Here is an 11,173-nt window from a genome sequence, read left to right as displayed (position 1 = left end):
CTTAATATTTATATCATTGTACTGGTTATTTAATTGATAGATTCTCATAAATTTATAATAACAAATGAAATCATGAGATCATTAGTTCTAATTTTCATAGAGCGATCATCTGTTTTTAAAAGTAAAAAAACATAGAAATGAATAATATTATCACTGCAAACAAAATATACAATGTAATGATAAAAATGAGAAGAATGTATATACATGCCTAATAGATTACAATAAAATCATAAATACCGTTCTAAAAATTTACTAATATTTTTTATCTTTTTAATTTTGCTTTCATCCTATTAAAATTTCATTAAATATATTCAGTTGAAAAATGAATAAATAAGACTATTTTTTTTGTTTCATCAATCTTTAAATTTTTTTAATTCATTTTTTAATTTTTTTAATGGTTAAAGAAGTTAGTATTAATAAAATTATATATATTTTTTTAATAATTAAGGATATTAAAAAATTGTTTAAAACAAAATTAAAGAAAAGAAAATCTCAAATATAAAAGGCACCCCAGCTATACGTGCTGCATAATAGCATTGTCCTTACTTTTTACCGTCCGGAATTTAGGAATATCGCGTGGAGACAACGTGGCATCTGCATGTACCACAAATCAGCCGTATGCAAAACGTAAAAGGAATATATGACTCAACAACATATGTCTGCGAGTTTACGTACAGTTTCCATTTAGAGGCTGATCATGCAACATCTTATAATTATATTTAAAAAAAATTAAAATTATAATAATTTTTTTTAAAAATAATTTTTTTTTTCTATTCTATTTATAATGAAACTAAACACTTCATTTCCTACTCAAAATTACAAATAAAATTTCTGGTCTGCACTACCTACTCTCTATATTTCTTTTGGATAAATGATAGTGTAAATATCACATAATTATTTTTATAATTGAAATTTATATAAAAAAATTAATTTTTTAATAATAATTTTTATTTTTTTTAAAATATAATACGACGTTTATACACTTTATGATTATATATAATATTATTTATTTAAAATATTTTAATAAAATAACTTTTTTTGATAAATTATTTTTAATTTAAAAAATAATTATTTAAATTTTTTTACATATATCATTATTCGATAATAAAAAATCAATTAGACGGTGTAAAAAAAAAAAAGTAAGATACACAGTACGTGTTGACGCAGGTGAGTGGAAAAAAAAAACAGCAGAATTCGATAACGGATAAGGGTGAGGGTTGGGACTGGGGGGTAGGTGGTAGTTAGGGAATCTTCCAGCATAGATCGCCGGCGCCACCTGTTCTCGAAATATTCCTTCTGCTTGGATGATTGGCAGTAGAAATGTAGATATCTGCATATCATTTATACTTATCTGTTAAGAAGCATTACGTCCCGTTAAGATATTTAGGATATTTTAAATTATTATGAATAATAATAAAATAATTTAGATTAATATTTTTTATTAAATTTTAAAAAATAAGAAAGAAAAATTTGAATAAATATATTATAAAATTAAAAATCGTTTAAATTTTTTTTTTAAAACTTAAAAATTTTGTATTATTTTTTATATTTTATTTAAAAATTTATAAAAACTGTATTGATTGGGTAGCATTTAGATAACAAAATTAAAATTAAAAATTATTACATTTAAGTGATGTTTAAAAATAAAATACTTGAAAATATCTGACCGCTTATATTTCTATCTAATACAAAAGAAAATCTATTTGATGATGTAATTTAACGTGATCAATTAAATATGCTTTATAATAAGAAATATAATTTGATAAATCATATTAAGCAACATTAAATATTTTATATAAAAATTTTACGTAGTCGAAATCTTTTTTTTTTTATTTGAGAAATAATATTTACAGTCGTTGAATGTGTAAGTATCGTATAATTTTTTTTAAAAAAATAAATAAATATAAGATTCATCTAAAAAAAATTAATTTTCTGTAATAATATACACAATATTTTTCATAATACATAATATAAAATGAAAATATTTTTATAAAGTAATAATATTTTTATATGATATTTTATAATAATATTTTTATTTTAAAATATAATTGAGAAATATATTATCAAAAGTTTTTTTTTTTTATTATTTTGTATGGCGGCTGTTAAAATATTTAGGTTTTTGTTTTTTAGTGGTAATATTAGATTTTTGTTAGGTTTTAAATTTAAAAACTCAGCACCCCTCTTTAAATTTTGTGTGCTGTTCAGTGGTACCCACCAAGACTATAACTTGTGGGAGAGGTTTTATGAAGGACACGTGGGATCTAACCAAACTAATCTCTTTGGATATTTATTATATTTTTGGTTGTTTTAGTCCTCTGGCAATTTGACAGAAGAATGATTGAACAGTAAAGGTGTTGCATTGATGCCATGGCGACTATTTTTGGTTTCGTTGTGAGGTGGGCAATCTCAGAATCGCCAGACGGGTCATTCCCAAAATCTCTTCCGTCTTATTTAAGAATAACTAGTAATTTTGATTCGCGACGCATTTCCCAGCAGGACGGGAGCCTTCTTCCCTCTTCTCATAGTGTGTTTTGGGAGTTCGAAGAAGGCTCTGCATTGATATATATGCCCCCCTGCAGAGCTATTTTCTTTTTGGGTATTTCTTTGTTTGTGTGAAAAAGAGAATGATCAGATGGGGACTGGCTGCCCTGCAACTATTGGAGCTGTTCGTCAGCTCCATGGTTCATTTCCTCTATGGGTTATACATATTCAGCACAGCGGTGGCCGGTGATCTCTCCCTGGCTCTGAACGAGTGTCTTTTTAAGCTTAATATGAATGTTGAGGTCAAAGAGGACGTGCCCGGCGTGGCGAGCCCTAATGCTAAGAGTCTGCCTCCAATTGTGTTAGTCCATGGAATCTTTGGATTTGGCAAAGGGGTATTTACGATTTTATTTGATCTCATTTCTTTTTTCTTTTCCAGATAACTCTGTTGGGGTTTGAATTTGTTTGTTTTGTTCTTTTAGAGATTGGGAGGTTTATCGTATTTCGCCGGGGCAGAGAAGAAAGACGAAAGGGTTCTGGTGCCTGATTTGGGGTCTCTAACCAGCGTTTATGATAGGTACGTATGTGTCTTGGTGTTTTGGATTCAGGTTCTTTCAGGGCTTATTTTCTTTTTTTCCCTTCTGCCCCTTCTATTTTCTTTTACTCGTTTGAGCTATGTAGTCTCAAGAATCGGGTGTTGGTTTCAGGGCTCGCGAATTGTTCTATTATCTGAAAGGCGGGCAGGTCGATTACGGAGCAGAACACAGCAAGGCTTATGGGCACTCGCAGTTTGGACGGGTCTACGAACATGGTTCTAGATCCTCTGCCTTGCATTTAGCTTTCCTTGTTAGTGTTTACCAATTCTAATGTCCAAAATCGTCCACGAAGTTGGCCTTATTCTAACTTATCTGCAGGGCATTACCCTGAATGGGATGAGGATCATCCTATTAACTTTGTGGGACACTCGGCTGGAGCACAGGTTGTTCGTGTTTTGCAGCAAATGCTCTCTGATAAGGTTTGAGTATATGCAGACGAAGGGGTACCTTTATACGTCTTTAAATTGAAGGGATCATCATTTTATGTTTCATATTGTTTGCAGGCATTCGAGGGGTATGAGAATACTTCAGATAACTGGGTATTGAGCATTACATCCTTGTCAGGAGCGTTCAATGGGACTACAAGATCCTACTTAGATGGGATGCAGTGAGTTCCTTTTACAACTTGTTCTTTTCTTTTCATTTTCCATATCTTTAGTTCTAACTACAATGATGAAAATCTCCAACTTGATGCTAGTTTTTGCTAAATTTAGTGATGTTGAAATAATACCCGCCAAATGAGAAAATGTGATTAATAGATATTTGATTATGACTTCATGTCTTACATAATGAGAGGTGTTTGAGCAAACAGAGACCAAACCTTTAGCATAACAACTAAAAACTAGCATGACTGAGTAAAAGCTTACTGCTACCCCAAAGTGCACACATTATGTCTTTTTTTTTTTTCTTTTTTTTTTTTTTTTTTTTCAATTTTTAAAAAGAATGAAGTTAAGGAATTCTTCATCCAAGAAAGGGGCAGCAGACCTATTTGAACACACTAGCTGATCATTCTGCTGAAATGCGATATAAGTGGTTCAATTTGATTATGCGTTTAACTTATTTAATATGTTTCTTTGAAGTTTGGTCATAGTTGAAATTCATTGGCAAACTGTCTGTATATGTTTTGATCACACTTTCCATTATCCCTGCACTAGTCCGGATGCTTAACATGTTAAGGTGGTTTGAACTTGTACCAGGCCAGAAGATGGAAGAACCTTGAAACCTCTATGTCTGCTACAGTTTTGCCGTGTAGGAGCAATAATATATGATTGGTTTGACATTCCATGGCTGAAGGCATATTACAATTTCGGATTTGATCACTTTAACATGTCATGGAAGAAAATTGGTGTTTGGGGTCTTTTTGATTGCCTCTTGGGAAATTCGGGCCCATTTGCTTCAGGAGACTGGGTCCTCCCAGATCTTACTATTCAAGGATCCATGCAGCTCAACTGCCATCTACATACCTTTCCCAACACATACTACTTCAGCTATGCTACAAAGCGTACTAGGAAGATGTTTGGTATCACGGTTCCTTCTAGCATACTTGGCATCCACCCGTTGCTTTTTATTCGAGTATTGCAGATGAGCCAATGGCGTCATCCGCCAGATGCCTCTCTCCCATATAAAGGCTACAGGTATTGTTTTTTATGGCATCAACTTCTTAACCAGTACCCTTCACCAATCAGTTGAGGTTTTTATTCTGATATAGCTAATAGCAGTTTTGAAAGCATTTTGTGCTTGCATTTATAGAATTTGTATCTGTTGATATCTTGATATCTTACTAAGTGCGACACTTTAATATCAAGTATTTATATCCTTTTCTGTAGTTATCATGAAATACCACTAGTAAAATCCTTTTCGATGTCTAATATGTTTCTCTAACCATGGCACCCTCATGTAAATGCATGTTCAGGGACGAGGATTGGCAGGACAGTGATGGAGCACTCAATTCCATATCCATGACTCATCCTCGTCTTCCAATTGAACATCCAAGTCAATTTGTCGAAAATGATTCAACATGCCAACCATTGCAACCAGGCATCTGGTATGTCATACTTTGTTGTAAATTGTTAGCCCAACAAAGTTACTAACAAAATCTCATTTCCTGTTTGGAGTCTTTGGCCCATAGAGCTTGATTTTTGTAAATTCGATTTTGATTGTGATTGTTTGTCATTTACACCAGTAGCTATGAATAAATAGTCATTTTAATATACAAATTTATCAACATAGGCTTCAAAATTTGATTCGAATTCCAAAGTATCTAATTTGTCCTCAGAATCAGACCCACTTGTACCATTCAATGGAAATCTCAGTTCCTGTAATTCTAGTTTCGCATAATAATGCTAAGAAAATGAACAAAACATCAAAATTACCTGTCCATAGTTCAATTACTTATCAGTTTCAAAATATTAGAATTTTAAAATTCATAATGAAAAAAATTCCAAACTTGCTATGGTTTTCTGCCCTCGTTTCATGTGGTCATTCCATCCTAGTTTGGAGAATTTTTATTTAAGCTTGCTCAGATATGGTATTTGATAAATCCAGGTACTACAAGATCGTGGAAGCTGATCATATGTCGTTCATTGTAAATCGGGAGAGAGCAGGGGTTCAATTTGATCTGATTTATGACAGCATTTTTGAACGCTGCAGAAAGCATGTATTTAGGAAGACTCCTCCAATGGTTACCAAATGAAGCACACCAATAGCCGCCCCTCTCATTTGATAGTCTACAAACTTTATTTTTACCTCAATCAATGATATACCTTTGCTGTTCTTTGTTTCGCCGCTGTAAAATGTAAGTTGTTTTTTGTACTTCACTTTCTTCGCCCTTTCTAAATTTACCAACTTGTCTTTGTAGCTTTACCAGAGAGAGATATCTGAGGCTCAGTAAGACGATACACGTTAGAACAGACTTTATCGCTTGTAACATTGTATGTTTTCCGTCTGGTGGTACTCCATTTCTTAATGTTACGGTCACTAATTATCATGTGTGAATAGAAGTAAGTACTGATGAGATAGAATGGAAAGAATTCAATGACATCAACCCATCTTGCCTGGAATTAATTGAGATGGTGTGGGCAGAGAGAGTGTCAAAGAATATAGTTATAAAGAAAAAAACCATAAAAATAAGAAATAAATTTATTTTTTGGGCTTTTAGAAAATTTGATAAAATAGAATTCCAATTTCTAGTGCATTTGCACTGTAATATTCAAGGAAAGATGAAATTTTTGTAAGACCAAGTTATTAAATATTAATATAACAGCCACTTCCACCCTATAGAAATCTCAGTTATTGTAATATTTCCTGTAATCTCACGTAAATGCGTAATATTAATGCTATAGAAAGTCATAAAAACAATATTTATTGTTGTAATTTTAATATTTACATCTACAATTTCTTTATAACTTCTTTAATTATATTAGCGTAAAAATTATTTTACAATTTCTTTAATTATATTGGCGTAATTTTTTTTTTCTTGCGTTTATATACAAATTGTAATATTCTTAATTAGCTCTCCCCAACTTCTCAATTCCATATAATTAGTCAATAATGTGATTTAATATATTTTGCTTGGGGTCCTAAGAAAGATGTATAAAATTATTTTTCTATTTTTTTTTTTTTTTTGTGTAAAATAACTTCTTCATTTTTGGATAAATTCAAATATATTCTTCAAAAACCACTACAACAAAAGAGGCTTTTTGGGATAAAAACTTTCGTCCCAAAAAACTGTGATTTTGTCCCAAAACATATTTTAGAATGAAAAAATTTGTTTCAAAGTTGTTCCAATATCAGTGTCTCAAAAGATTTTTTGGAACATGAGAAAACGTTCGAATGTATTGACATGGAAAAATGTTTGAACGTTAAATTTAGTGGTCGAATAAACAACTATGTTTGAACGCATTACGTTGAATGTTCGATCGGATTATGATACGATCGAACGATTTACTAGGAGATGATGTTTGAACGTAAATGTCATGTTCGATGTCGTCAGTAAGCATCTGAACGCTAATTACATTAGAACAGTGTCCGATTGATGTTCGAATGCCGATTACGGATTACATTCGAATGTTCTATGTAATCGTTAGAATGGTTTGACTGATTATGTTCGAACGATATTTGGTCGTTTGAACAGTAAGAATTTGATTTTACCCAATAATGAAAAACCAAATGCACATACATAATATCTCAAAAAATACATTACAATTTGTTCAAGAAACATAAAAGCAATCACATAAGTACAAACTAAATAAATAAAACAGTATTGTTCATTGTACATAAATAGTTATAAAATGTGTATATAACTCAGTTGCTTGGAAGCTTGAGTTGTTGTATAAGTATTTGCATTTGGGGTTACATCTCTCTCTTAAACTCCTATTAGTTTTATTCTTGTTGTTTCAATCGCATTTCTATGTCTGTTTGTTGCGCAACTTGAGCTTCTAACTCATGCTACCTTGTCCTCAGTTCTTCAATCTCAGACTTCGCTTCCTCTAACGCTCTAGAGATGAGAAAGAGCTAGAAAACTTGACACAATGACCCAAACTCCTCAAATATCCTGAACATAGACCCAGAACTTTTGTAAATGTCAACATCACTGGTTGAAAAATTTTGATATGACACAGATTTAGCACATAGAGCAATCATTTTTCTCTACACATAAGACGAAGAATTAATATTACCACAAATATTCAAATATGTTTAATTAAAACAAATAATAATACGTACGTAATTTTCATGGGTGTCGGGATGAGTCCACTCTCCATTACTATCAGTATGTGATGCAACATATAATTTTGTTAGATCGTAATTGGTATTTGACTCTTACTACAAGACACATATTTTATAGATATAAAGTCATTACGATACTACAAACAACAAACTACATACAATCAAATATATAAAATAGTATTACCAATTTCTTAGAGAGTCGATGGAAAGATCTTGAGCCTGCATGATGATAAATCTTCAAGTTCGATCTATTCGTTTTGTGTATAGAATTTCGCTTGTGCATAGAAGTTGTAAATAGTTTATACCATAAACTCGTAGCCAAAGATGCATAAGTTCGTGTAAGAGCACCTATATGCAATGCAAGCCAAGCTGTTGGTTGTCCTTCATCTCTAGTATGTTCATCAGGAATATTAATCTTAATCTTACCCACTTTACGATATTTTTCTAATGTCATGTCTCTAGTAGTCACTCAACCTTGACGAGATTGTATGGTTAACTCTAAAGAATATCATATTTGTTGTAAAAATGAAGTAAATGGTAGTTAAAAAATATTTAATATGTATGATTTACCTTAATTGAAACAAAATTATTATATGATTTTTACTTTGTTCTGGAGAGTTAATCTCTAATAGTGAGTCAAACGGAGAGCTAGGAACAGGTGGAGATGAGATGTGAACTTCCTTCCTCTTTGGTAGCATAATTTTAAAGCACTGATATATTCATCACATAAAAATTTGTCATAAAGTATCATGACAAAACATGTCAATCATCCGTATCAGTTTCAGTTGATCATTCGCCCTCATCATTTGTAGATACTTCAGCTAAGTCAACATTTTCTTCAACTGTCGCATCAAAAAAATCAGCCTCAATATATTCTCTATGTAATGAAATCATCCTATATTGGCTCAAATCTAGAAACAAGTTAAAGACGGGTTGACTCTTTTGGTATGCTTCTTGAATAGAGGGATCCTCTTCTTCTTCGTCTTATCTCTCCGCTTCAAAGATAACATCATTATATTTCTTAGAGAAAACTTTTGTACCACTCGCTATTGATTTCCTAACTCAGGATCGTCTAAATAGAATACTTGAGATACTTAGGAAGCCAAAACAAAAGGATCATCATCATACCATTTTTGCGATATATTAATACTCAAGAAATATTCATCATCGCGCACTCCCCTTCGAGAATTACTTAAATCCCACCAATTACACTTAAACAGATATACCACAAGCTCTCTCAAATATTTCAACCCAATTATATTGACAATAATCTCATAGAAATCAATATTTTCTTCGTCACGACTTCTTTCAACTAGGACACCACTATTTTATATTTTTCTATAACATTCACGATCCACTATTTTGTAGTAGTGCACCTCGATGGGCCATGGGCCAATGCATACCATTCGTTTGAGATATCATTTGAATTACTCGCATATATTTATACAACCTACATATTGAATAAAGCATAACATACAAAAAATAAACAATCATAATATTAATGTGATAATATTATATATATATTATATATAGTCATATCATATAGTGATATGATATATACTATACATATGTAGTATATATAGTGATGATCTCAAATACTAATCATAATATATATCATACTAAATTTCAAATTTAAATTAATTGAATCAAGTTAAAATTGACATCTTTGAACGCTAAATAACACATATAACATTGTTTAAATGTAGAAATATCATTCGAACATAGAAAACATAGTTCGAACGTTATAACACATATAAGCGACGACTGGGGGTATCGATCGTATGCACTGTTCCAAAACCCTAAAACTCCAAATCTCTCTCAATTTGAATGCTCCGCACCATTTTTCCCGTCGTTGTCACCACCATCGTCAACTACCATTTCTACTCAAGAGGTATACAATTTACATGCTTTTAATGGGTTGATTTGGAGTTGTTTGGATTGATTATTTGCAGAAAATAGAAATTATTTTTATTTTCATGTTTTCCATCAATGGACAGAGTAGGTGGCTGGAAAACACTTGTTATACACGCAGAAGGGTAGGAGGATTTTCTAGAAGAAAGCAATCATGAGACGCTTAGAGAAGACAAGGTTCACTCGACCAATGCACCCATTCACCAACCACCTATGTTTTTCATGCCACTTGTCAAAGCCATGTGAGTTCCAAGAAGATTTGCATGGAAAAGTGGCACATGTGGGAGCTCAAGAGACTAAGGCGCATTCCACCAAGAGATTAGGGTTTTGGCGAAAGATGAGTTTATGCCTACCTAAGAGGTTCCAACCACCTTTTTGCCAAGTGCCGTTCATGCAAGGGACTTGGACTTTCTAGAAGATGGATGTAATTAGGATTGGAAAAGGCACGAGATAAAACAAAACCCTAGTCCCTGGGTTTCGGCCACTACACCACTCTCCCTTACATACGCCACATGTCACTCACTTAGGATTTCTAGAAGGATGTTCGTGGGGAAGAGGAAAAGATGCCTAGGAAATGTTCACCACACGCCACCCCAAGTAGGGCTGTAAATGAACTAGTCTGTTTGATAGCCCACTCAGTACTCTCTCGGTTAAACTCGAATCGAACTCGAGTCGTGAAAAAAAAAAGCTCATTTGTGAAAACAGATACCCGCTCGAATTATAAATGATACATACCCGACAAAACTTGACTCGACTCTGCTAAGGCTCGTTAAGGCTCGCTCGCTTATGCTCAAGTCGACTCGTTTGCTCGACTCGATTAAAATTCATTCATATATTGATAAATTATACATATACCTATGTATATATACTCATACATATATATATATGTAGTAACTAATAATATAAGCATACCATTTTTATAATTAAATATATAATATATAATCTAATTACTTATGTCTATATAGTAAATATACTTCATAAGTATATTTTATAATTTGTATAATAATTAGTAGACAAAATTTAATAATTTCATATACTAGTATGTGGGAACCATATATGAAATAGATATATACTATCATATTAAGTGTATGTATTAATAATATATGTAAGTATATAATATATTGTTATTTTGGATAAATATCAACTAGTTAGATATTAATTACTTATAAATTTTTTAAAATTTTATAATTCAATAGAGGTTTTACTTGTTAGTTGTATATATTCAATATTAGATTTTTTATTTTTTATTTTATTAATTATTAAATCTTATTCAAAAAATAAAAAAAAAATACACAGTTCAAGCTCGTTTGTGGGACGAGCTCAAGTTGAGCGTTTAGTTTATCGAGTCGAGCTCGAACGAAGAATAAAAAAAAATCCCGAGCTCGAGCTCTAGTATTTTGAGTCAAGCCGAGCTCGGCAAGCCAAAGACCGGCTCGGCTCGATTACAGCCCTAACCCCAA

General features: G+C 31.9%; 1 protein-coding gene across 1 annotated transcript; it reads left to right on the top strand.

The window, feature by feature from the left end:
- Positions 1–2,289: 2,289 nt before the first annotated feature.
- Positions 2,290–5,856, top strand: LOC121258589 (lipase-like). Its single transcript, XM_041160132.1, has 8 exons — positions 2,290–2,876; positions 2,964–3,058; positions 3,189–3,292; positions 3,396–3,496; positions 3,581–3,684; positions 4,274–4,711; positions 4,990–5,121; positions 5,622–5,856. Exons 1-8 carry the CDS (start codon positions 2,625–2,627, stop codon positions 5,767–5,769), a joined length of 1,374 nt encoding a protein of 457 aa, XP_041016066.1. The 5' UTR covers positions 2,290–2,624; the 3' UTR covers positions 5,770–5,856.
- The last annotated feature ends 5,317 nt before the right edge of the window (positions 5,857–11,173 follow it).

Source organism: Juglans microcarpa x Juglans regia, chromosome 3S (genome assembly GCF_004785595.1).
Source record: "Juglans microcarpa x Juglans regia isolate MS1-56 chromosome 3S, Jm3101_v1.0, whole genome shotgun sequence".
Taxonomy (NCBI): Eukaryota; Viridiplantae; Streptophyta; class Magnoliopsida; order Fagales; family Juglandaceae; genus Juglans; species Juglans microcarpa x Juglans regia.
This window is presented reverse-complemented; position numbering and strand designations above follow the sequence as displayed.

Excerpts from the sequence above, each read along its gene's own strand:
- LOC121258589 (XM_041160132.1), top strand. The coding sequence starts at position 2,625 with ATGATCAGATGGGGACTGGCTGCCCTGCAACTATTGGAGCTGTTCGTC. Across the intron at positions 3,293-3,395 it reads TGGACGGGTCTACGAACATG|GGCATTACCCTGAATGGGAT; the intron begins GTTCTAGATCCT and ends ACTTATCTGCAG. Across the intron at positions 3,685-4,273 it reads TCCTACTTAGATGGGATGCA|GCCAGAAGATGGAAGAACCT; the intron begins GTGAGTTCCTTT and ends AACTTGTACCAG.